Source organism: Polyergus mexicanus, unplaced genomic scaffold (genome assembly GCF_030449975.1).
Source record: "Polyergus mexicanus isolate NDT 795.1 unplaced genomic scaffold, iyPolMexi1.0 SCAF_10, whole genome shotgun sequence".
Classification (NCBI taxonomy): domain Eukaryota; kingdom Metazoa; phylum Arthropoda; class Insecta; order Hymenoptera; family Formicidae; genus Polyergus; species Polyergus mexicanus.
In genome coordinates, this window is record NW_027223330.1 from 217,992 (window position 1) to 241,801 (window position 23,810).

Sequence of the window (23,810 nt, forward strand, 5' to 3'; positions counted from 1 at the left end):
ATATCGTTTACAAAATTATTATACTAATCTAAGAGATAGATTTAATAAAAAAAAATTCATGCAAGTTTACAAGAAGATTATAAAATTGTATAGTCTGGAGAGATCAACAAATGAATCTGTATATTTCATCACGCGTAGATAATCCCGACCGAGGAATCATTTCTAAGGGGTGGGGTGATGCATATTTTAATATTTGACGTGAGACGCGATACCGAGTCTTGATGTCGAAGTCGTATATAAGAGATTGTTGTTTTGTATAAGCGCAAAAACTTTACATCGGACACATGGCTAGCTTAAAATTTTTAACACCGGAAGAGAAGAAATTGTGGCACGAAAATGGTTATATAAAATTGACAAATGTATATTCGACGAAGGAGATAAACGAGATATCAGATGCCTATAATGAATTGTTCGAGAGAAAACATCGTGAGAATCTAGCAGGTTTGGAAGCTGGCTGGGTAGGAGAAGAGATGAAGAAAGCAGCCGGATATATTGATTATACTGTAAGTGAGAAATATTGAAACAGTTATACTTTGTGTCGAATGAAACGAATATGAAAAATGTGTATCCGTGTATTATTAAATTATTAAAAAAAAATATTTTTATGTCAATTTGCGTATTAGGTAAAATCCATTCACAATCTGCAAATGCATAGCGGCGTTTTCACCCGGGCAGTTACGCATTCAAATTTATTAGACGCGCTTGAGGATATCATGGACACCGAAGATATCCTGCTACATCATACCAAGGCGCACGTAAAACCGCCGGAGAAGGGAGCGCCTTACTTGATGCATCAAGATTATCACTATTTCCCTCATAAGAGGCACACCATGCTAGCCGTCTTTCTACACTTGGATGACACGACACCGGAGAACGGTGGCCTGGCGATATACCCAGGTAGTCACAAACTGGGACCGTTGGAGGATCATGGAGTGACCGATGAGAAGACCGGTGATAAATTTCATTACGTCAATCCTGAGAGATATCCCTTGTCGAAAGCTGTGCCCGTGCCGGCCAAGAAGGGCGAAATCGTCATTTTTTCTTACTTGCTGCTTCACGGCTCGTATTTGAATCTATCCGACAGAAGCCGACGTATGTTTCTTATACAAGTGAGAGCCGCCGATGACGAGCCGACCGAGGACGTGCACAAATCTCCCTGTCAAGGCCTCGTGCTTCGCGGTAACAATATTTACCGAGACGCATCGATGGTCAATAGACACGTGCATTAGTTCTGAATGAACGTGTGAATTACGAGCTCTAAGCGAATATTCCATTCTATTTCTAAATCTGGCTATATGTATATGCAATAGAGCATAAAATCGTAGAATATGATTGAATTATTTTTTGTATAAACGATATTCTTTGCGATGATTCTTATTTCATGATACTACTAATTGTAAGCTATATAAAAAAAAGAAAAAACTTTCTACTCTTCTTGGAAACTCCATCAATAAATTTGAATCTTTGAAGGTCTGAAAGCATTGATTATTATTAAACGTAGAGAAATATATGATAAATCTCATTATTCAGCTCCGTGTCATCGTCAGCTGATACAGCTTTCGAATGGCATTTCGTTCAATAATCATATCCGATAAATTATTTTAATATTTAATAATTAATTTTAATATAATTGGAAAAATTAAAGATATTTTATATAATTTGTCACATTTTGTAGACTGAAAGAGAGACATAATTATCGAACTCGTTATATTTAACAATGTTAGAAATCACCGAATGGGATGACGATCATTGTTATTTATAGCATCCATAAAAATCTCGTAATATAGGAATTATTATTCATGACGTAGAATGTAATATAAAATAGAGCAACTATATGTATTTTGGACGATACGTTTAAAGAAAATAGGCAAAATAGAGCAAAAATTTAGAAGGATTAAGTTTACATTTCGTTTATGTAACATATGCGATTGACAGGCGTTCGATACGAATCTCGCGCGAGTTTTCATTCTCGCGTCGAGAAGCGGGAATGAAACCGATTGTACGGAACACGCGGAACGAGAGATCCGCGATCCGACATAAATCGAGATCGCGATATAATAAGAGGCCCCGAACCGTCATCTTTCGAAAATCCAAACGAGAGAGAGAGAGGAAAAGTATCGGACGAAAATAATGACTCGTCTCTCCACGAATGAGTCGAAAGTCGTCGTAAATCCACGGTGGTCGAAAGAAGCGCGCGCGAGCGGAGAGACGCGGGGAACGCGCGGAACGCGAACCGCCCACCGCCAGTGTTGTGTCGACACCGTCGACTCAAGGAGGCGCGATTAGAGTTTCCTCGCCTTCCTTTTTTTTTTTTCCAGACGGCACGGGGACCGAGACGATCACGCGGAGATACGGACGCGCGTTCCACAGCGTGATCGCTGGAGATACCACCGTGTCCCCGAGTGCCGGCGAACGGATGCGGGGAATGTTGGCGATGAACAAGTGAAACACATGTGTCGCGCGGCCGAGTGGTACTCTTCGCCACAACTACAGATTGCTGCTGCTGCTGCTGCTGTTACTGTTGCTGTTGCTATTGCTGTTGCTGTTGCTGTTGTCGTCCGTCCTCGTACCGTCGAAGCTCGCAAAAAGTCGACGATACAGTCGGCGCGGACGATGCGAGCGAAATAGCGAGCAGAGGCGGAAGGCAGTTTGTGCGTGGGTGGGTGGGTGGGTGGGTGGGTGTCTGCCAGCCACATTCACGCACCACCGGATTTCTCCGAGCGCGAACTGTCGCGATCCAACTGATCGCTATCGTCGATAACCGTCCGATAGTATTATCGGCTCGCTTTCGATCGATCCCGCTATACGATCGTCGCTGTACGTTGCATTTTTCCAAAGTACAGGGGAAAAAAAAAAGAAGAAGAAGAAGAAGAAGAAGAAGTAACGTCGCCCCTCTGTCTGGAGCGCTCCGTCACACTCGTGCGACTCCGACGATGACACACCGTTGATCGAAACAGCAGCGGGGACGATACTAGAAGAATTGTCTCGCAAGCTTCTTCAAAGCTTTGCCAGTGAATAAGTATAAGCACGGTTTATAGTCGAATGAAAATTGTGTATTCGTCAGCCATCATAATTTACTACGAGTACATATAACTGTGTCCTGTATTTATTTCCGACGTCTTGCCTAAATAACACAAATGTCAATCGCTTGTCAATGATACGTATGCCTCGGACTTTGTAAATCAGAAAACTTTCTTGCTGTCGGAAGAGAGGAAACGAGAATGTTTCTTATCGAATCCGAGCGCTGCGTTATTCTAAAGCACGTGGGTTTAATCTTTTGAGCAAAGGGACAAGAGGAGACCCGTGCAAGTCCTGTTTATCTTATCGTATCGAAGAGAGTTGAAAAGTTGAAGTATGAGAAGCCCAGCGGAGGAAAATGGATACCGATAAAGTATCAGCATGCGTGAAAAGTCAGCGGAATGTCATGCTCACGCAGCTCACGTGAGGGGCACGACAGAGATGTGCTCGCGTGATCCGTCTACATTGCACCCGACCCTTGCCAAGGCGAATGGTAAAAATTCAAGTCCCCAGCCAGCTCATCATACGGAAGCGCGTATCGATAATAATCTTCCGCCGACACCGGGAGGCCGCTTGAAATTCTTTAAAGATGGAAAGTTTATCTTGGAACTATCTCATCGCAGGGATGGAGAGAAGACTACATGGTTTCCCGTGCCGAAGAAAACTTTTTGGCCACCCGCTAGCACTATTCCAAATCGGCAGGAGAGCTCCACATCCCTTAGCGGTGAGTCTCGAAACGGAAACGATAATACTTGCGTTATAAATTCTTTTTCGTACGTATGTCATATTTTCTTCATATTGTATATTTATTGTATCTTTTCAAAAGCTGAAAAAGAAAACAGATTTTATTATAATTATCGTTTTTCATATAACAAGGTTTTCATATTTTAATCTTCATTATTATATACAATATGAAAAAGAAATATCAATGGCGTAATTAATCTAGATAACTGAGTAATCTCTGTACACTCTGTGCACCGTTTTTAGTTTCCGATGATAATTCGTCGATTCAATCCAGTCCTTGGCAGAGAGATCACTGCTGGAAACAGACTCATCCCCGACGCAGGATAACCACGGAATTTAATTTTTACTATCGCCGAAATCCGAACACTCGCCTATGCGCGCATCCTCGTTCAATAGCGAAGAAACGCAGACGTCCGTTAGATGCTTCAACCGCAATTCTCGTTCCGGAATCAACGGTGGTTTATCCCATCAAGATATCTCGAAAATTGATGAACGGCAGCACGTCATCGTCGGGCAAGGTTCTCGGTCTGATCGTCGATAAACTTTCACGTCTGCTGGATCCTAATGTCGTATCGCCTCGCAAACGTATACTTCGAGAGTTAGAAAGAGTCTCGCTGGAGGATCAGGCGTCCAAGAGACGAGCCACCCCGCAACCAGTTTGCACGACCAGTAGCGCGCCTCCGACGACTGCCTCTGCGAAACAACTGTCATCGTACAGTATAACGAGTATCCTAGGAGAGGACAAACCGAGTCCCGAGCCAGGCTTTTTGAGAACATTGCTGAAGCCGGACGATCGGCAGCCTGTAAAATACTCATCGACCAACGCTTATCCGAGGGTACGAATCGATCCCTATATTGGGTCTAGCAATACATCCGTTCATCATCCGCTCTACGGATTACCGATGTTGCCACCTGGACCATATAGAACGGCGCCTCTATGGATGGCACCACATTATCCGTCTCCCGTCCACTATTCGCCTCCTATGCAATTGTATGCACCGCCGCATCCTCATCCATCATCCCCACATTATAAAGACTACAGGGAACAGACTCTCACACCTCCTTCAGGTATGTTTTTTTTCTTCTTTTTCTTTCTTTCTTTTTTTTTCATATTAGAATATTATTAAATATTAAAAATCGAATAGGATAGGATGCTTTCACGGGTTATTTCTCATCCCTCAGATATGCCTCTGAATCTGTCGAAGCATGCGGGTTGAATCTCAGGATCCCAATAGAGTTGGTGCCTTATCGATGGATGGAACACTATGCAAACACTGCCCGTGCAACGACAATGCGATATATTAGTATTTTTTTATTCATAAAACAATAGTATCCTCTTAGTAAAAATAGAGATACGATGAGAAGCCAGATTGTTGGATTCTGGGAGAGCTGTACTTGTATATATAAATGCATAAATTGTCGATGGCGGCATAGGTATTTTATATTAATATTGCAAGATTTTGAAAAGGAGGAAATTACACAGGAATGGTATAATATACGAAAACAAAAAAAAAAAAAACGTGGGGAAGAATGCCACTCTAAGTGTGCGTATACGTTACACATGTTTTTATCATACGCGACTTGTGAATGAATGAATGAAGAAAGAAAAAAAATAATAATAATAAAAGAATCGGTGTGAAAAATTTTATTATTTAAAACAATCGTAAATCTCTATATTGTCAATACGAAAATGTAATAGCGACCGAATGATGTGCTAGTGATATTGCATTCGTATATTTTACTATATACATTATATATATATATATATATTTTTTTTTTTCGACGTTACTAATATTTTATACATTGCGGCAAAAATTGATGCGTGCGTATAAATCTGCGCACAAGCAGATCACACACGTCTCCTGTGCATCTCATTTATGCATTTTCCCGTTATTCTTATAATGTTATTGTCATTATTACCATTAGTAAAAGTGGTATATTATCTATCTTATATAAAAAAATTGATAAGAAAGACATAGGATTATGTACAGAACAGATTATTATTATATATTGCCTCTATACCTAGCATATTAATTATTCTTAAAAATAGAAACGCATAATAAAAATTTAGGCTCTAATAGAATATTCACACAACGGTATACAATTATTTATATGATACTAATGCGGAGAGAACACAAAATTACTTTAATAAAGACCGTGGGGTGTGCCTTACAAATAATTATCGAAATTCCATGAAATTAAATTATAAACATTCTTACGGATATGTATTATAAAGAAAAAAAAAGGCACTATTATATGTATATAATAAATATATCTTTGTGTGTTACATATATATATATATATATATATATATATATATATATATAATCTGCATCGAATTGATGTTCATCTTTTTTTTACTCTATTTATTATTAGTCAGGCGCACGTTATAAAAGATATATCACGGAGAACGAGGCAAGCTCGCATAGGTTCTACAAATGAGTAATTTTAATTATACGACTAACGGCATCCTTTAACGATTCAAATAAATTGGAAAAGTATGTGATTGCGCATTAGAGCAATTGTATAGAAAGAGAGACTAATTTCGTATAAATATAAATATTTCATATACTATTTATTATTAGTCTCGCCACGTTATTTCACTTATTACCATCAGCTCTCTACCAATTAAGAATCTAGAATCTCTTCTCTTTTAGCTGTAATTTTACACATTTATTTACGCTATATATATATATATATATACGAAATCATTTTCTTGTAATATTGAATAAAATTTATCTTTCCAATTATTTATTTATTATAGTAAATATCGCAATAATTACTCGAAAATCCTAATACGTGACTCAATTACTGTGCATCGTTTAATTTGCATTGTACAACATCTATAACGATAAAACTAAGCCGGCTAGATATATATATATATCAGAGTTTGTCGCTTTCAATTTTAAATGCAGAATAGAGAGTTAATACAGGCGAAAATAGGAGGAATACTATCGCGAGATGCGAATATTTTTATTATTTTATCGTCATTCGATAAATGCGATAATATTCAATAAATATGTTTGTCAAAAAACAAACATTTCGAGGTACGCATGAAATATTGTATATATATATATATGAATATATAATTTTGAAATTTATATAAAATTATAGTTATAATTCATAACATTTAAAAAACATAAAGTCGATGTGGTTTCCAATTGATATTTACTCAAGATGTACATATATATATATATATACACACAAACAAAAAATTACCAAAAATGTTGCATCCCGCGTAAGTGCGTTCTTTAAAGTAATTTAGCACGCATGCGCTCTAGCATGGCGTATCGTCGCGAGTTGAGAAAAAAAATGTAGAGGGTAAACGCGCACATGGAGCTGATGTAAATAATGATCGGTGTACAAACTTAAATGAGACCAGAATCGCTAAAAATATATATATATATATATCTGTTTTCTTTTTTTAATTTAGTCTAATTTAAAAATTACATGAGATGTTTTTACCTATGTTACTGCGTGTCAAGATAAATAATTCGATTGGTCGATTTCCTTACGCGGTAGGAAATGGACCAATCAAAATTCCTTATACTCATGGTTACGCGCTTATGGAAAAGTGTGCGCTCCCCGCTTTATAAGGAGATAGATGAACGGGCGAACCAATGAGAAATAGTTGCCTCGCGATTACTTTTATTACAGAGTCTCCACTCTAGGTAGTACTCGAGCTGTGGTCTCGCGTCGCGCGAATCTTTGCTGGCAGATCCGGTAGGAGCGCTCGGTGCCGAGCGTTTTGCGTCGACTAGTCGGCGGGTATCTCTTCCATCGCTCTCCTCGTCCGAGTTTGAGCGCGTTGGCTTCACGCGAGCGGGACGAGAGAGAGAAAGAGAGGCGGATCGCGCTCTCGAATCCGGCAGACGAGGCGCAAACGAGCGCGGTGAATTATCAGATTTCAGATAGTGAGAGTGCATCGAGTGAGAAGGGGAGGCGTTCGCGGTGACGAGTTTTGCCCCGCTTGAAAACGACGGCGAGGGATCTTGCTTCGGTGTTGGGTGCGCTCTTGGCGGCACCGTCGAAACGAAAATGGCGGGCCGTGTCGGAGGCAGCGGTCGCCGCCGACAGTGTTGAATCGGTCGTAACGGACACGTGGTGGTGGCGGCGGCGGCGGCGGCGGTGGCGATCGTCCAATTCTCCTACCTGTACGTGCTGTACGTTGGAATTTTTTCTCTCCCCTCGCTTCCGGGGGGCGCGCGCGCGCGCGCGCACCGCGCGCCGCTCCGCTTGTTGCCGAGCGCCGATCATAAATCGGACGGCGAACGGAAGGAAAACGGTATACCCGAGTGTATTTGTAACAGTTGAGCGTAGTTGGTAGTACTCGTTGGTAGTAGTAATACACGCTTCATTTCGAAAGAGAGAGACACATACCCGTAGAGCGACCGTGCGAATCTGTAAAGTTGGAGGGAGGAAGGGAACGGACGAGGAAAGAAAGAGAGAGAGAGAGAGAGAGAGAGAGAGAGAAATAGAGAAGGACAGAGACACGGGGCAAATAGAAAGAGCGAAAACCCCGAGGGGTACAGCGCACAGTTGGACAGAGGACGCAGTGGTGGCGAGATATAGGACGGAGTGAGAGTTAAAATAGCTTTAAATCGACAATGGACAAACAAACACGATGGAGGGATTACATCGCGAGGTGTTGATTGTCCGATAGCGACGAGGAGCGTGCGGGTCTGCGTTGAGAGAAAGAGACAGAGCTAGAGATAACAAGAGAGAGAGAGAGATAGAGTGCCGCCGATCGGCGGCGGTGGCGGCGGCAGCGGCGGATCGTGAGAGATTGTAACACGTTGCGGAGGACGAGAAGCCTTGATGCCGATGCCGGCCGAATACCACGAGGGCCACGGTAACCACGAGAACGCCAATTTCGCTCTCGGGTCCACGACGCAGGACGCCAACAACATGACGGCCAACATGTACCGGGTGGGAGGTAAAGTAAAACCGCATTTACATTCCGCTTTGCCGAACGACGCTTGCCCGCGAGTAATCCGACAGTGAGTGTGTGTGAGAGAGAGAGAGATAGCGGCGGTTTAATTAACTCCGAGAAATTAATGTTTGCAAATGGCATCGCAATGGCGTCCCCTATACCCTCCGCGCGGCGCGTTCTTCCCCCTCTTTTTGCTTCTACCTCTACCTCCACCCCTCTCTCTCTCTCTCTCTCTCTCTCCCCCTCTCTCTCCCCTGTGCGCTCCCTCTCTTCTTTCCACTCTTCATCTGGATCTCCCTCGTACCCTCCACTCCCTCTTATCCCCCTTTTTGCCCCCCCCCCCTCGCCGCCCAGCCCCCTCTGTTAACGTCCTATACCTACCTATCTACGCGCTCCGGCTTTTTCCTCCCCCTTTCCCGCCCGACTCCTCCATTCTTCCTCTTCTCTCTTCTCTATCCTCCCTTCCCCCACCTCCCCCGTCCCCCGCCAGTCTTCTCCCTCCCCCATACCCACCCGCACACCCGTCCTCTCGCACGTCCAGGTCACGCTAATTTCTTGCGCGACAAATCTCGCGCGGATCAAAATTGAAACCCGGCGATACTGTATTGGATTCGTCGTCTCTGTTTCGTCGTATCGATATATTTGAACGAAAGTAACGCCATGCGTGTACCCATCCGTCAGCTTTCTTTCGGCAACAAAGGACCGATGCTCTCTACCTTGCTCGTCGTCTCTTGCGATTTTCTTATTACCTGGCAACGATGTGTACACGCGTAACGGAAATTTTTATTTCCGCTTTTTGGCACGTGGCGAACATCAGGAATATCTCTTTTTCTCATGTAAATTTTTTAGAAAGAGCTTCGAAATATTGTACATACTTAAAAGCACGTGGGATGTTTAAAACTATCCAACAGTTTCTTAATGATAAATTTTTTTCCCAATTTGGCCAATTTCATTTTTTTATGGATAAAATCACCTTTATCATGACTTTTTAATTTTTCGTATCATGTATATATATGTATGTATGTACGTATGTATGTAAATAATGCAAAAAATTGAAAAGTCACGATAAAGATGATTCTTCAGTGATGTTTCTCATGAAAAGATCAAATTGCTTAAATTGGCTCTCTCTCTCTCTCTCTCTCTCTCTCTCTCTCTCTCTCTCTCTTTAAAGGTCTATCATTAAAAAGATTATTCAATGATTTCGGATATCCTACACGTGTTTCTAAGATGTATTTCAAAGTATTTCACCAAACGAATGCTTTCTCTCAAAATTTAGTAGACAAAAAGAAATTCCCGTTAGATTTCCTGCACATTATTGCCGGTAAATCATACAAAATCGAAAGGAAAAAAAAAACCAACGGGCAGCAACGGTCCTTATTGAAAAAAAGAAAGCTGAAAAATGTATTGTACATGGCACCTTATCCAAATACGAAATATGAAAACTTGAGGAGCTGCATAATAAAGATGCAATTTATATCAATACTTGTAACTGGATATTAAATTAAATTAAATTAAATTAAAAAAAAAACCTTCATCTGCAATATTAACGAAAAAAAAAAAAGAAATTTTCCCATCTATTATTTGACTCCTCAAAATTTAATTTGCAAAATGCTTTGAGAGACGCAAAATCTTTTTAGATCTCTTGAAACTCGAAGATCATTGATATGCTTCGGCATTTTTACTAAAGAGATATCGGCTCTAAAAATTATCGCCTCTAAAGAATATATTATTATAAGGTCATTCGATAGTTTTAAGACATCTCGTATATTTATAATAGATATTTTAAGAAGAAGAAGAAGAAGAAGACATTTTTACAATTCTTTTCTCTAGAAATCTTTATAAGATAATTAAAATTTCGAAGATAGTAGAGCGGGGGAGGATATGATAATTCTCGTTATTTTTATAGCAAGATTATTAATTGGTTTCTGAATTTTAGATTATGTGTATTTCGAAACTTCCACCTCATCACCGTACCAGATTAGAAGGATAGAAGAATTAAATAAGGTGAGAATTATAAGTCGAAATATATAAAACTTTTGCATTTCGTTGAAAAAGATACGGGCATGAGAATTATTCCGTATTCGTCTATATATCTTGTAAATTTATCTTCTTTATATAAATGTTAATTGCTTTATGTAAATTAATTTTCTTAATTTATAAATATGCCAAATATAAATATATGCATTACTATGATAGGCCCGAAACATATATATCTTTCAACACCCGTTTCCTGTTTTTCAGACCGCAAATGGAAATGTGGAAGCAAAAGTCATGTGCTTCTTCAGGCGGAGGGATTTACCTTCTACCCTAGTTATGCTCGCGGACAAACATCAATGTAAGTAGCGGATGTCTACGCGCGCAAACTACACCTTATTATCGTAAATATTATTTTGTATATGTATGGATATAAGATCGTGTTAAGAGTCTCGGTATCAGGATAGAATTATCTAAATTTACTCCATCGTTTCGTACACGGTTTTGTATAAAGAAAATAACACTTGCCTTTTTATATAGTTGTAGCTAAGAAAGAAATCTTCTTCCAAGATCTATTCCGATGAGCGTTTTATGATTCCGATTTCAAACAGTATATACTAACGCATCATATAACATCAAAGTAGCTTCCTTTTGTTGGTATAACATGAGGAGAGAGCGAATTGCGATGTTTGCGATGACTCTCGCGAAAGCGAAAAATGTTTCTCAATGTATGCGAGAATTCAACGATACGAGCGAGACTATGAATTATCGTAAAGCACAAGGATAAAGAAATTAGTTTTAACCTCGCCGACGTACAGCGAATCGATAACTGTTTATAGGTGAGAAAAATTCATTCGGCGAACACACGAATTTCATCTCCCAACGTGGAAGATGCTGGTCGCAATTTCCAGACGATATCCATTTTCTTCACTTTGGCAATCATTATCGACGAGATACGCCTCTTGCAATACACGGTCGTAGTTGATGACGAAAAAGATACACACACACACACACACACATATATATATATATATATATATATATATATATATATATATGAGACGATACCGCGTGTAACGCGACTCGTACAGAGCAGGGGACCTTTGTAATCGCGTAACACGACTGTAATCGCATACATATCTTAGGTCATTTGCCAAGGGAAGATCCGAGGACCTGCGGGAATATTTCTCTCCCTTTACGCTATAAAGGAAATGTTACGATTGAAAATTTTCTTTTTTCTTTCGTCGATTAATTAGAGTCTCTTTGGGACATGGGCACGCATTTTTAGAGAATCTCGCGCGAGATTCACAACAACACGCGTGAAATCGGTTTTAAACCATGAAACGATCCATTTACGTCGCCGGGCATTCATACGTTCTTCAAAAGGGACAAGAGAGAGAGAGAGAGAGAGAGAGAGAGAGAGAGAGAGAGAGAGAGAGAGATTTTATTCTCGGGAGAAACGTACACACGCGCGCGCGCGCATATATTTCTATTTCTCTGCTATAGTACGCGCTACGGAATAACGTATACAGTTATACGTTATTCCAGAGTTTTCTCGATTTTTCCTTCGCAATGACAAAGATAATGAGACGCGGGGATTTGGGGTGGGAATGTATAATAAGTAAAGTTGCGGGGGTGGTTGGGCGGGTTGTGAGAGAGACGGGGGTTGTATCGATCTGCCTGGGGGGGGTTGAGAAGGGGGGCAGGGGGGGTGGGTGGGTGGACGAGGGGGACGCCGGTGCACCCACCCGCTTGATCCCCCTTTTCCACCTCTTCATCCTCCTCCATCTCCATCTACCTCCCATCGCCCTTTCCCACCTCACCCCATTCCACCCCTAAACCCACCCGGACCACCCACCACCCTCAACTAAATGGATGGCTGACGCAGGGGAGGGGGGGGGGTTGCTTGGGTATATATGTTACGTATGTATTTTCCTCGCATACACACCGATGCACCGGTGTGTGTACGTGTGTGCCCGGGGCGAAAATGGTGGGCCCTACCACTAGCCATCTTCGTTTTAAGCATTCGCTACCACTCTCCCCCTACGTTCGTCGTCCCCCTTGCCAAAGCCCCCGTTACGGTTCTCCCTTTCCCTCGTCTTTTGCGCGCCGTGTATATGTGCATGTCTCTCACTCTCACTCTCGCTCTCTTCTCTCTCTCTCTCTCTCTCTCTCTCTCTCTCTCTCTCTCTCTCTCTCTTCGTCTGTGTCTTATTCGTGTATATGTAACGGCTCGTCGTCCATGTGTATGCGTTCGTCCAGTGCGGTATTTGCTCCGAATTGGGTTTCTCTCTTCTCTGCCCCCCCCCCCCCCTCCTCCTTCTCCTTCTCCTTCTCCTCCCTCCTGCTTTCCGCCGTATTCTCTCTCTCTCTCTCTCTCTCTCTCTCTCTCTCTCTCTCTCTCTCTCTCTCTCTCTCTCTCTCTCTCTCTCTCTCTTGTACTCCGGGTATCTCGAATTTTCGCGAAAAAAAGAATATACGCTTTTCCTTTGTCTTTCGCGGAAGTCGATACACCACATGCACCACGAGCACTATTGCACACCCCCGGGTGTGCCCGCGTGCCGATTACAAACGGGAATCGAGAGTGGGGGGTGGGGGTGGGGGTTTGAGAAGGGAAGAGGCGGGGGGGGGAGGGAGCGTCAAAGAAAAAGGGCTGCTTTATTACAGAAATTGGTTTTAGTCCATATTCTCGCCTATACGACCTATACGTTTTCGTGAAGGGAAGAAAAAAATATCAGCGGCTAATTAGACGTTCGGCCAAAAGTTCCACCAATTGTAATAATAATTTTCACCTCGTTTTACCCTTGCGATCGATCGGCGGTGGTGCTCGCAGATACGAAAACCGCGCGCTCTGAATAATTTTCATTTTATTTTATTTTAGCACAAGGACGGGAAATACACACACACACACACACACACACATAAAAGTTGTGTGAAAGAGTTCGAACCGAAAATGCACGCGCGCTTCTAATTACACTTACTCCGTCGCATATTACGCGACGTCTGAAATGCGAAATGAATAATCGATCCGCTTGGGAAGAGGATATTTTGATCAACACTCTCGCGGAGTAACGGTCAACGGTGGTTGGTGATGATATTGATCTGATATGTCGCGAAAATATACGATGCGGAACTATTGTATACGAATGGGTAAATAGAATACGCGGATGTGCGAAATTAGCTGAGATAATGAGAATTATAAATCTAATAATTGTGTAATATGGAATCGTTAATTGCGTTTGATGAGGGGATACACTACCCGAAGAATTTTTGCTCATACGATTAGTTAATATACAATATAATAAGTTAATGAGATAAGAAGAGCGGAGTAAAAGAGGTGCGAAGGATTCGTCGTTTTTTACGGGCTAGTAAGGTGGTATAGTGCTTAGTATATGGTATACAGTCGTATACATATATATATATGTGTGGTATATCTTGAAGCGTTCTATTGTGTGCAAGATTAGAAAACGAGAGATACGTAGAGTGGGTTTCTTGTAATGAAAATTCCAGTGGCGAGCGCGGAGCAGCAGAGGTCGGAATCCCCTGCGAGCACGCAGAATCAGAAACTCGAGAACCCTGACACTACTAAGGAAATGACTAGTAAAGATGGGATTGGGCCCAAAGTGATGATCAAAGGGGGCGGGAAAGGGGGCTGGCTGAAGGCCCCATTATCGGAGGCCCAGGAGCCCCATGGTGAGTGAGAGTAGACTGATCAAAAGATGACCATTACCGATGAATCTAATCGAGCTTTATATCTGCAAAATAATTAATGGAAAATAGTCATTGCGAGGAATATAAATGGATTTATTCATATACATATCTAATACATTAAGTTTGTACATTACATATATATTATAATGTTATCGACTTTATTATATTAAAATTAATTTTTGTATTACATTCTTTATCGAATAATGTCATTATTAATTTATATGGATATAATTTTATTTCGAATACTAAAGGCGGTTTTTTTTTTTTTTTTTTTTTTTTTAAATACTTTATTGACTTTTATCGCATACTTTTATTTGATTTTTTTTTGTTTAATCAACTAATTGAGGTTTCCAACTAAATTTTATGGTTCTAATTAAATGATTTATATTTTTAATATCTCAATTGACACGTGATGTATTAATTTTTTTAATAATTTCCTAAATACAGTTTATATTGTATATATATATATATACATTCACGCGAAATTATATAAGAATTATATTGATTACAAGAAGCTGTGTAATTTTATTAGTAAAATTAAAACTTGTATATACAATACTTTATTTATACAGAGTGTAGATACAAGTATTAGTTTATTAATGCGTTCAGTAATGCAGAGGGGCATAGATTCGTCGATAAACGGCATACAGCTTGCATCTTTTGATTATCTCATTAATCTTGTATAGAAGCCAGTGACGATACAAGGCTACTGATCATATAGCGGCGGGATTTATGAAAAAAAAATTCTTTGTAATCTTGGTGTGCGCCGCGAGTTAAGGCAAGTTTCACTGTAAGGCCAAAGAGACAGTAAATTGGGCATAACCGAGCTTCTTTTTCTTTTTCAAGTTAATTAACAAGGGGTTCGGCGACTTTCTCAGAAAAGTGCCCATACATATACAAATCATTCATTCATATCATTCTTATAAAATTATAAATATCGTACCTTACCCGTCTGTATTATTGCGTTTTCGTAAAATAGTAGATTCTCTCGATAAACATTCGTCAGCGTCTTGACCTTATCTATTCGTCAGCTTCAAATATATTCCATCTTCTTCTCCATTTATCATCGAGTCAACTAGTTATCGATCCAACATGATAAACCTTCACTCGTCATTCACACACTTGTCATTTACACGAATTATAAAAAAAAAAAAAAAAAAAAAAAATCCCGCCGCATCGCACTTTACGATGACACTTTAGTAATCTGAGGCTTCTCTAAATGACGTAATTCTCTATCGATAGTTAATCGCTTTTCCGTTGCAGATTATTGCAGTTCTCTCATCTTGCATATTACTCTTCATTTGTCTTTATGTTGCCCGCTCTTGCTGTTTTTTTTTTTTATTTATTTATTTATTTAACACTGCTCGAGTTTTGAATGACTCTGTGCCATATTTCCGCGTTTTATTTACTTCATTACTTAAACTTGGAGCGAAATATATAATCGGATGAGTAAAAGATTAGTTGAAGAAAATAATGTTGGGATTCTGCCGGTTAATTGGAAAAAAAAGGACATTGCGGAAAAATACGAGAAATTAATTTTCACTCGATACTACGTTTATTAAATAATATAACGATTAGTATATATTGTATATATAGAAAATCCTATGCGAAAATAATGGTGATAACTTGACAGATATTTAAATATGAATTTTCAAATGTATTCATTCTATTCGTGTGTTTATTCATTATACTTATATATTGTATGATACAGTATACCTCTCACCATTATCGTATATCTCTTTTTATCTATGTATTCTTGTATTAAAAATTGACTTTTTTTTTTTTTTTTTTTTTACCGAAAAGCCTTCTGTATATATTATACATATTTAAAAAAAAAAAGGAATGAAAGTTTATGAAAGTTTCAAGATTATTTGCATAAAAAGTGAAATGTATTATTTTTACAAATTTGATTATTTTCTTTTTTAGCTTTTTAAATCTTTTTTTATTAATATTTTTTTTGTAATTTGAATTTTTATCGATTCGTACAATAAGTGATTTATCTGATTGGACAAAAATATTATTTCGATTTCTTATCGTATATAGGGATGGAGGACAGTGTTCCTGGTGGAGTAACGGAATTAAATACTAAGCAACGTCACCAAATGAAACATAGAGAATTGTTTTTATCGCGACAAGTGGAGACCATGCCTGCTACGCATATTCGGGGCAAATGCTGCGTAACATTACTGAACGAAACCGAATCCTTGTTAAGCTATCTAAACAAAGAGGATTCATTTTTTTACTGTTTAGTATTTGATCCTGCTCAACGTACTTTGCTTGCTGACAAAGGTAAATGAAAATATCAACATAAACATGAAATCGAAATTAATTTTTTTTTTTCTTCTATCAATACGTATATACGATATTATATATACCCTACAAATAACTTGGAAATTAATGAAATCATATCCTGTTACGTTATAGGTGAAATTAGAGTAGGTAGTAGATATCAGGCGATAGATATACCGGCGGTATTGACGGCCGCGGAAAAAGAAGGGGATTCTCGTAAGTTACAAGATTTGGAGACTCTGGTTTGGACTCCGAGACACAATTTGACAGATCGTCAAATTGATCAATTCCTTGTGATTAGTAGATCAGTAGGCACCTTCGCAAGAGCCTTGGATTGCTCGTCCTCCATCAAGCAACCCTCTTTGCATATGTCTGCAGCTGCTGCGTCTAGAGATATTACTTTGGTGAGAATTTGCACTCTGTTTCTTATCGATTTCTGTAATCGTCTAATGCGTGCGCTCTCTAAAAGCACAAAAAAAAAACTAGTTTTATTTCATCAAGTTTTGTGAATTGCGTTACAGTTCCATGCGATGGATACCTTACATCTGCACGGCTATGATTTATCGAATGCCTTAGCATCTCTAGTACCTAGTACCGGTCCGGTGCTATGTCGGGACGAAATGGAAGAATGGAGCGCATCCGAGGCAAATCTATTCGAAGAAGCGCTCGATAAATATGGAAAGGACTTTGCTGATATACGAACGGACTTTGTAAGTATAAAATTAATGTATTGTAATTACGTATAAATAAGAACCCTTAAAAAACTCTATTCTAACAAGTTCGCTAATGTGTTCTCTATATTTTTTAGTTACCATGGAAAACGTTAAAGAATGTAATCGAGTATTATTACATGTGGAAAACGACGGATCGATATGTTCAACAGAAAAGAGTGAAGGCTGTAGAGGCGGAGAGTAAGCTGAAGCAAGTTTATATACCAAATTATAATAAAACTCCCGCATCGACCACCGCAGCATCTTCTACGGCCACAATCGTACCTCTGGGCAATAGCAACAGCAACAGTAACGGAAAGCCAACCAACATTTTGAATGGTAACAGTAACGGTAGCATGGTGGTGGCCGACAATTCTGGAATACTTATGGTCGGAGTCGGTGGAAAACCATGCGAAGGCTGTCAGGGCGTGCAGAGTCCGCAGTGGTATGCGTGGGGACCGTCGCATATGCAGTATCGTCTCTGTCAATCTTGTTGGACGTATTGGAAGAAATACGGAGGACTTAAGGTTATATTGTATAATAAGACGCATACAATATTATTTCAATAACAATTTAACTTTTGATAACACTAGTACAAATGTATCTCATATTCCTATTTTATTATCATGAATCAGGTGCCATCGCGCATCGATGACGTCGATGTCGAAAGAAAACGTACTGGCGCAGGATCGGACGAAGAGAGCAAGGGTATCGGCGGCGCGCACAGGCCGCATCGATGCAACGTTCCCACCTGTGGCAAGGAATTCAAGTTGAAGGCTCACTTGAGTCGTCATTACGCGAGTACGCACGGAGTGGATCTACGCGGCGCCGCCGGAAGCGGCGGTGGCGGGAGCGGATCGCCGCGACCTGTTATGAAGACTCGATCCGCGTTTTACTTGCGCACTTCCCTATTGGCCCGCGCCGCACGACGACTGTGCCCTGCGCAATTGCGAACGCGTCATGCCGCGAGAGCGCCGCATCAACCGATAAATACAATGTCGTTGCGACATTTCTGCGTCCAGTTGGCCTCCAAGAGTCCCGCGGAACTTCGTATCCTGGCGCGCGCTGTAAGACCGCGGCCGCGTCCACGTGTGACCGACATCGCTTCGCGTCTGGGCGACTTGAATGCCGAACCGCAAACTGCCGGGGACTGGGATTGGTTGATGCTAACTACCCCGGCACAACGCAAGCAGCCTGACCGGGTTTCGTTTCCACGTCCACCAAAGGCACCTGGTACGTAACAAATATTTTATTTACATATACACAAATGCACATATATAAGGATCTCCCATTTCAAATGATGCGTCGTATAACTACGCGAATATCTTGAAAAAGCTATTTGTGATATTAAAAAAAATGTTACAGATAAAAAATTAATTTTGAAAGAGATATAATTTGACATTGATAATTTTTTTTTTTTTTTTTTTTTTATACATTATTTTATAAGAAATTTTCAATATTGCATAGACGGCAGTCTTTTGTACGAAAGGGTGCCGAATAAACCCGAAGTGGATAGGCTTACGGTGACGCCACCTCAACCGCAACCAGTCATGTCGACCCAGCAGCAGAATATTATGAAGCGCGCAAGACCTTTTGACGAAATCAATGGTTCAGATGGTAAGTTTTTCAATCTGATGCGCGCTATCGAGATTAGGTTGTACAATTCCGCGAATCGTAGTGAATTGAATTTTGTTTCTATTGTATTTATCGGCTTCTACTCGGATGTGGATTGGGATAAAGGTAAAATCAAAGTTTAGTAATTGCGTGTGACGCATAATAATTGTCATCACAATAAGATGCAATGTATTTTTTTGCGAGAATGCGTTTGAAAACTGACAATGAGGATTTAACAATCTCTAGGATGTAATAATTAGCGATATAATCATAAAATATTGTAGAATTTTGCTTACGAAAATATCGCTCCCAATCCTTCATTCATATTATAATTGAAAGTTAAATTTATCGCGTAGTACACGCGATAACGCATTTTATATGTTTGTTTTTTATTAGGAAAAATAATGTGATCAGTTATCGCTAGCTAATAATAATAAGAATTAATGTTTTCAGATGAAAGAACGATTTCTCGTCTTCGCTTAAACCTTTCCATTTTACTTGCGGTAAATTATGAATATTACCGAAGAAAAAGAAATATATAAATCTTAATAAGTATTGTATATTATTAAATTCTTCAAGATGACTGTTTTGTCTCTTCATCTAGATGTTAGCTATCTGCGATGATTATTATGTTATATACGATAGATGGGATTTTCATAATCGTATATTACGTATATTTACACATTAAATAATTAGAAAGTCCTGATATATTGATATTATGTGTGGAATATTAACGTTAATATCGCAAAGATATCTCGCAAATCAAATAAATTTCTTTTAAATCCAACGGTTTTTATTTTTGCGTTTTTTTAGGTATCGCTCTAAATGCGACGCTTCCTCCCAGTGGACCTCCCGCGAAAAGGATTCATCACGCGCAGCAATTGCATCCGAAGCACACGCTAGAACATGCTACGCCCGCTGTTCTTCCTCTCGCACCACCTCTCAATGGAAGAGCTACTCATCCACATACGTTATCCCACGGTGCGCCGTTGTCTAGAAGTAATGCGCGTAAACAAGTTATTTCGTGGATGGATGCGCCCGATGATGTATACTTTCGCGCCACCGAACAGATCAAGTTAGTATGAATTAATGTAAGAATAAAAAAATTAAACTATAATATCTTTATTTATTTATTTATTTATTTATTTATCTAATCACATTTATTTAGATTTATTTTTTCGAAATTACTTTCACGAAGCAATTAAAAGTTTCGCAATCAGGCAAACTGTGAGCGATGTATAATTTTTTGGATTCATACATGCAAACACACACACACACATATATATATATTGTATGTACACAATGCATAGATAACAAATTTAATAAATGTGTGAATCTAGAAAGTTACATTATCTTGGACTTGCTTGATCATATTATTGTTTAATTATTGTGAATATAATTGTGAAGAAGTAAGAAAGATTGTGCAAAAAAATGCGCGCACGTATATATATCATACACATAATGATTTATGATCGATTCCTATTCTTTATTTCTTCAAGGTGATTTTTTTTTTTTTTTTTTTTTTCAAGATCTAGTTTTATTTCTCAAAATTGTATTATATTGTATTGTATATAAAAGCTTTATCTGTGAATCTATATATAAACTTTTGATGAATTTTAGTAATCACAAATACGCAGTATAGCGCGCACGTTTTAATTTTTCCATTTATCAAATTATAGGCGAGTTAGAAGAACTCTGGCCTCGGTGGAATTGCGAAGAGCAGCGCGTAAGCCGTGGCGCAGATTGTCGATCCCTCTGCATCCGCCTCATCTTCAAAGAACGGTGCGCGGTGAAGACATGGTCGTTATCTTGGACTGAATCCGTAATACAATCGGATAATATTGTGTATGTTGATTCGCTACTACACATATGAGACACGACGCTGTTATATCGATCTTTAACGAGTGAAATTATGCAAAATACAGATTACAATTATGTGTATTGTAATCGGCAGCTCCGACCAAACAGGGATTGCTGGCTGAAAGCGGAAAGATTCCGAAAGCTCTCCCGCGACAGAATTTTCTTTCTCGGAGCTATACAAGTCGCCGTAATCGAGAAAAAGGGCCTCGTTTGACCGAACACGCATACTAACAATCAACAACATCGTTGAACTGTAACGGCTTCATTGCTCATGAAGTACTACTGAAGAATTAAATCTTTTGTTTTCTCATTAGTCATATTGAATAGTAACGTGAAAAGCGAGAAATAAATCTTCTTCTTCTTCTTCTTGTGATATACGAAATACGATAGGCGAAATAAATTATAAATTTTTTCATATATTTCATCATTCGCATTTGGTGGTATATATTGATAAAATGTATCGGCAACTCTCTTTTTTTTACTAACTTTGCATTAGTGAATGCACATGTATTTCATACGCATATGTTCTACGTAACTAACGAGAATTAATTTTATGACAATTAATCCAAATTTAAGAGTTATTTATTATACATATCATCGGAAACAAATAACACAGAAGTAAGCTATTCTATTTCAACGTATATTTTACAAAAAAAAAAAAAAAGTTTATATATAATTTCTCGTTTCCGATGTCATAATTTGGCATGACGTCAATGAGGGAGCAGGAGCTTTAATATTCAGCAAACTAAGTCATTTAACGTCAAATGATTTTCTATTCGTATTAATTAATTATTGTTGTTATTAATAATTATTAAGAATTGAATGTGTATATATACATATGCATCGTACCAGACATAGCCAAGCACACACATACATACATATACACATACACACACATATAACACATGTATATCAGATACCGAGAATCGGTATAATGGTAAAAAGATTGATCCATACCTGCGGATAAGCTCACGAATGGCTGTTGTTCGGAAACACAACGGTTGTGTGATTTTTCAGTAACATTGAGAATGCCCCAGTATACTTCTCAGTAAATCTACATCAATCGAATTCATTTTTTTAAAAAGTCAATCACCCAACCGTTGCACTTTCTATAAGCAGCTAATGTTACGGCCATGCAGGCAACAGAGACAGACGAATGTATGAGCGGTGAATGTATGAAGAGAGAAAGAATAAGCGAAAAAGAGAGGGAGAGTAAGAAAGTGAACGAGAGAGAATGAATTAGTACGTACGGGAGACAGCAAGAAAGAATGCTCACTGTGAATATTTTTATTAAATTTTCAAGTTTGATGACTCTCTTCCGTCGCAACAATTAATAAATAAACATAAGCATAAGTGAAAGAATATCCTAATTATTTCCCTATTGCTATTATGTTTAAAAAAAAAACTAAATTGCGTGCAAAATGATATATAATAATATATGAAAGCAGTTGCCTATTGACGCGGATCAATTTTTTGTAAAACTATTTGCAAAAAGGAAAGATTTTTCTAAATTTAATTGCTACCGCACGCTGCGGTGTTTAGTACGACTAGTATTAATGGTATTACCAGTAAGGCTAATACCGATAAAAATCAGGATTGAAAAGTAGCTTGCGTTACTTGTAACATCGTTACCATTAATTATTATCTTTTGGTAACTGATTATATATCGCTTTTGTGTGTTATATTTTAATATAAAAAGATGTTGAAAAAAAAATGTAAATTTTGTATGTCTATTTTTATATACGTATAACTTTGCCTCTTGTAATATTGCGTTAAAAAGATAACGAAAAATTGTTGAACTACTTATTATTTATTGAATTATTTTTATTTTCGATGAGATTGATAATCGCTCACTGCATTTAGATTCTTCGCATAGATTATTTATCAGTAAACGTGACATGATGAAATTTACACTGAGTATCGAAATGTGTAAGAAAAAGTCAAAAGCTTCTAATGGTTTGCCATCGAATAAATTAGACGAACAAATATAAATAAAACGAATTATTTACAAATATTTTGCAGACAGATGGCCTTGCATACTGCGACAGCTGATGCTGATGCTGATGCTGATGCTGATGCTGATGCCCCGTACATGTATAAGTTTTGTGATCTGTGACATTGAATATAAATGATACAAGTCTAAAAAAGTATCACTATATATATAATCTCTGTTAGTTTATTTTATTTTATTGTTTTGCTCAGTGTTTTTTGTATTTTTCAAGATACATTATATCATTAGATACGATTCGCATCCATTTTTGTAGATGGTACTGATGATTATAGCTTCAGGATATACATATATCTTTATCTCTTTATTGTGTAAGTAAACGTAATAAGCATTGATTTTCAATAATGAAGCCAACAAAAAATTTCTACTAAAATGTCGAATAAAAAAATTTTACATATTTGATATATTATTCCAAAGATAATTATTGTACTAAAAATTTGCTCTTTAATCTCTATCTTACTAATTGAAAGCTTTCGCTATTTATGTCAAAATATAGAAAATTTGATATAAACTGAAATATTACTTATAATGGATTATTTATGCATATATCGACTGATTTCTCTCTCTGACTGACGCGGTTGTAGCAATCCCCGATTGCTCTGTCGTTAAAGCTGTTTCATGAATTTATTCCTCGATGATAAATTTCTATCGTTAATATTTCATAATTCTTGGCGCAACTTTTCTCAACAATGTAATACATTAAAAACAAAGATGAAGAAAAATAAATTAATTCTTTTCGTATAAAAACATAATGCGATATCGCATTAGCGCAAATAATTTAAAATTATATGTCGCGTATGCAAACGTGAGCAGCGGTGTAAAGAACGGGTAAAGTTTTATAAAATTTAAAAAACGTTTTCATCCTTCTCACCGGCGATTATTTAAATAATGATATATTTGGCGCGAGAAATGATAATTGTTTGGTGCTGCCATCATAGGTGGTTTCTCG

The 23,810-nt window shown here is 38.5% G+C and overlaps 3 protein-coding genes across 5 annotated transcripts; all 3 read left to right on the forward strand.

The window, feature by feature from the left end:
* Positions 1–192: 192 nt before the first annotated feature.
* LOC138936756 (probable alpha-ketoglutarate-dependent hypophosphite dioxygenase) lies at positions 193–1,481 on the forward strand. Its single transcript, XM_070302371.1, has 2 exons — positions 193–503; positions 624–1,481. The coding sequence occupies exons 1-2, from the start codon at positions 285–287 to the stop codon at positions 1,227–1,229; spliced, it is 825 nt and encodes a 274-aa protein (XP_070158472.1). The 5' UTR covers positions 193–284; the 3' UTR covers positions 1,230–1,481.
* Positions 1,482–2,687: 1,206 nt separating this feature from the next.
* H (transcriptional corepressor hairless) lies at positions 2,688–6,408 on the forward strand. The gene is made up of 3 exons (XM_070302373.1): positions 2,688–3,742; positions 4,006–4,830; positions 4,945–6,408. The coding sequence occupies exons 1-3, from the start codon at positions 3,400–3,402 to the stop codon at positions 4,977–4,979; spliced, it is 1,203 nt and encodes a 400-aa protein (XP_070158474.1). The 5' UTR covers positions 2,688–3,399; the 3' UTR covers positions 4,980–6,408.
* Positions 6,409–7,510: 1,102 nt separating this feature from the next.
* Positions 7,511–22,206, forward strand: Mta1-like (metastasis associated 1-like). Of its 3 annotated transcripts, XM_070303417.1 has the most exons (13): positions 7,511–8,698; positions 10,632–10,699; positions 10,937–11,030; positions 14,180–14,362; positions 16,424–16,669; positions 16,805–17,073; positions 17,191–17,379; positions 17,478–17,906; positions 18,015–18,612; positions 18,847–18,996; positions 19,807–20,068; positions 20,673–20,838; positions 20,948–22,206. In XM_070303417.1, exons 1-12 carry the CDS (start codon positions 8,581–8,583, stop codon positions 20,809–20,811), a joined length of 2,745 nt encoding a protein of 914 aa, XP_070159518.1. In that variant the 5' UTR covers positions 7,511–8,580; the 3' UTR covers positions 20,812–20,838; positions 20,948–22,206. The 3 variants fall into 3 exon arrangements, with proteins under 3 accessions (XP_070159518.1, XP_070159517.1, XP_070159519.1); XM_070303416.1 differs by having other exon boundaries at positions 20,673–22,206; XM_070303418.1 differs by lacking the exon at positions 14,180–14,362 and having other exon boundaries at positions 20,673–22,206.
* The last annotated feature ends 1,604 nt before the right edge of the window (positions 22,207–23,810 follow it).

Coding starts and splice junctions, on each gene's coding strand:
- LOC138936756 (XM_070302371.1), top strand. CDS start 285: ATGGCTAGCTTAAAATTTTTAACACCGGAAGAGAAGAAATTGTGGCAC. Junction 504..623: donor CCGGATATATTGATTATACT/GTAAGTGAGAAA, acceptor TTTGCGTATTAG/GTAAAATCCATTCACAATCT.
- H (XM_070302373.1), top strand. CDS start 3,400: ATGCGTGAAAAGTCAGCGGAATGTCATGCTCACGCAGCTCACGTGAGG. Junction 3,743..4,005: donor GAGCTCCACATCCCTTAGCG/GTGAGTCTCGAA, acceptor CACCGTTTTTAG/TTTCCGATGATAATTCGTCG. Junction 4,831..4,944: donor GACTCTCACACCTCCTTCAG/GTATGTTTTTTT, acceptor CTCATCCCTCAG/ATATGCCTCTGAATCTGTCG.
- Mta1-like (XM_070303416.1), top strand. CDS start 8,581: ATGCCGATGCCGGCCGAATACCACGAGGGCCACGGTAACCACGAGAAC. Junction 10,700..10,936: donor GGATAGAAGAATTAAATAAG/GTGAGAATTATA, acceptor CCTGTTTTTCAG/ACCGCAAATGGAAATGTGGA. Junction 18,613..18,846: donor ACGTCCACCAAAGGCACCTG/GTACGTAACAAA, acceptor AATATTGCATAG/ACGGCAGTCTTTTGTACGAA.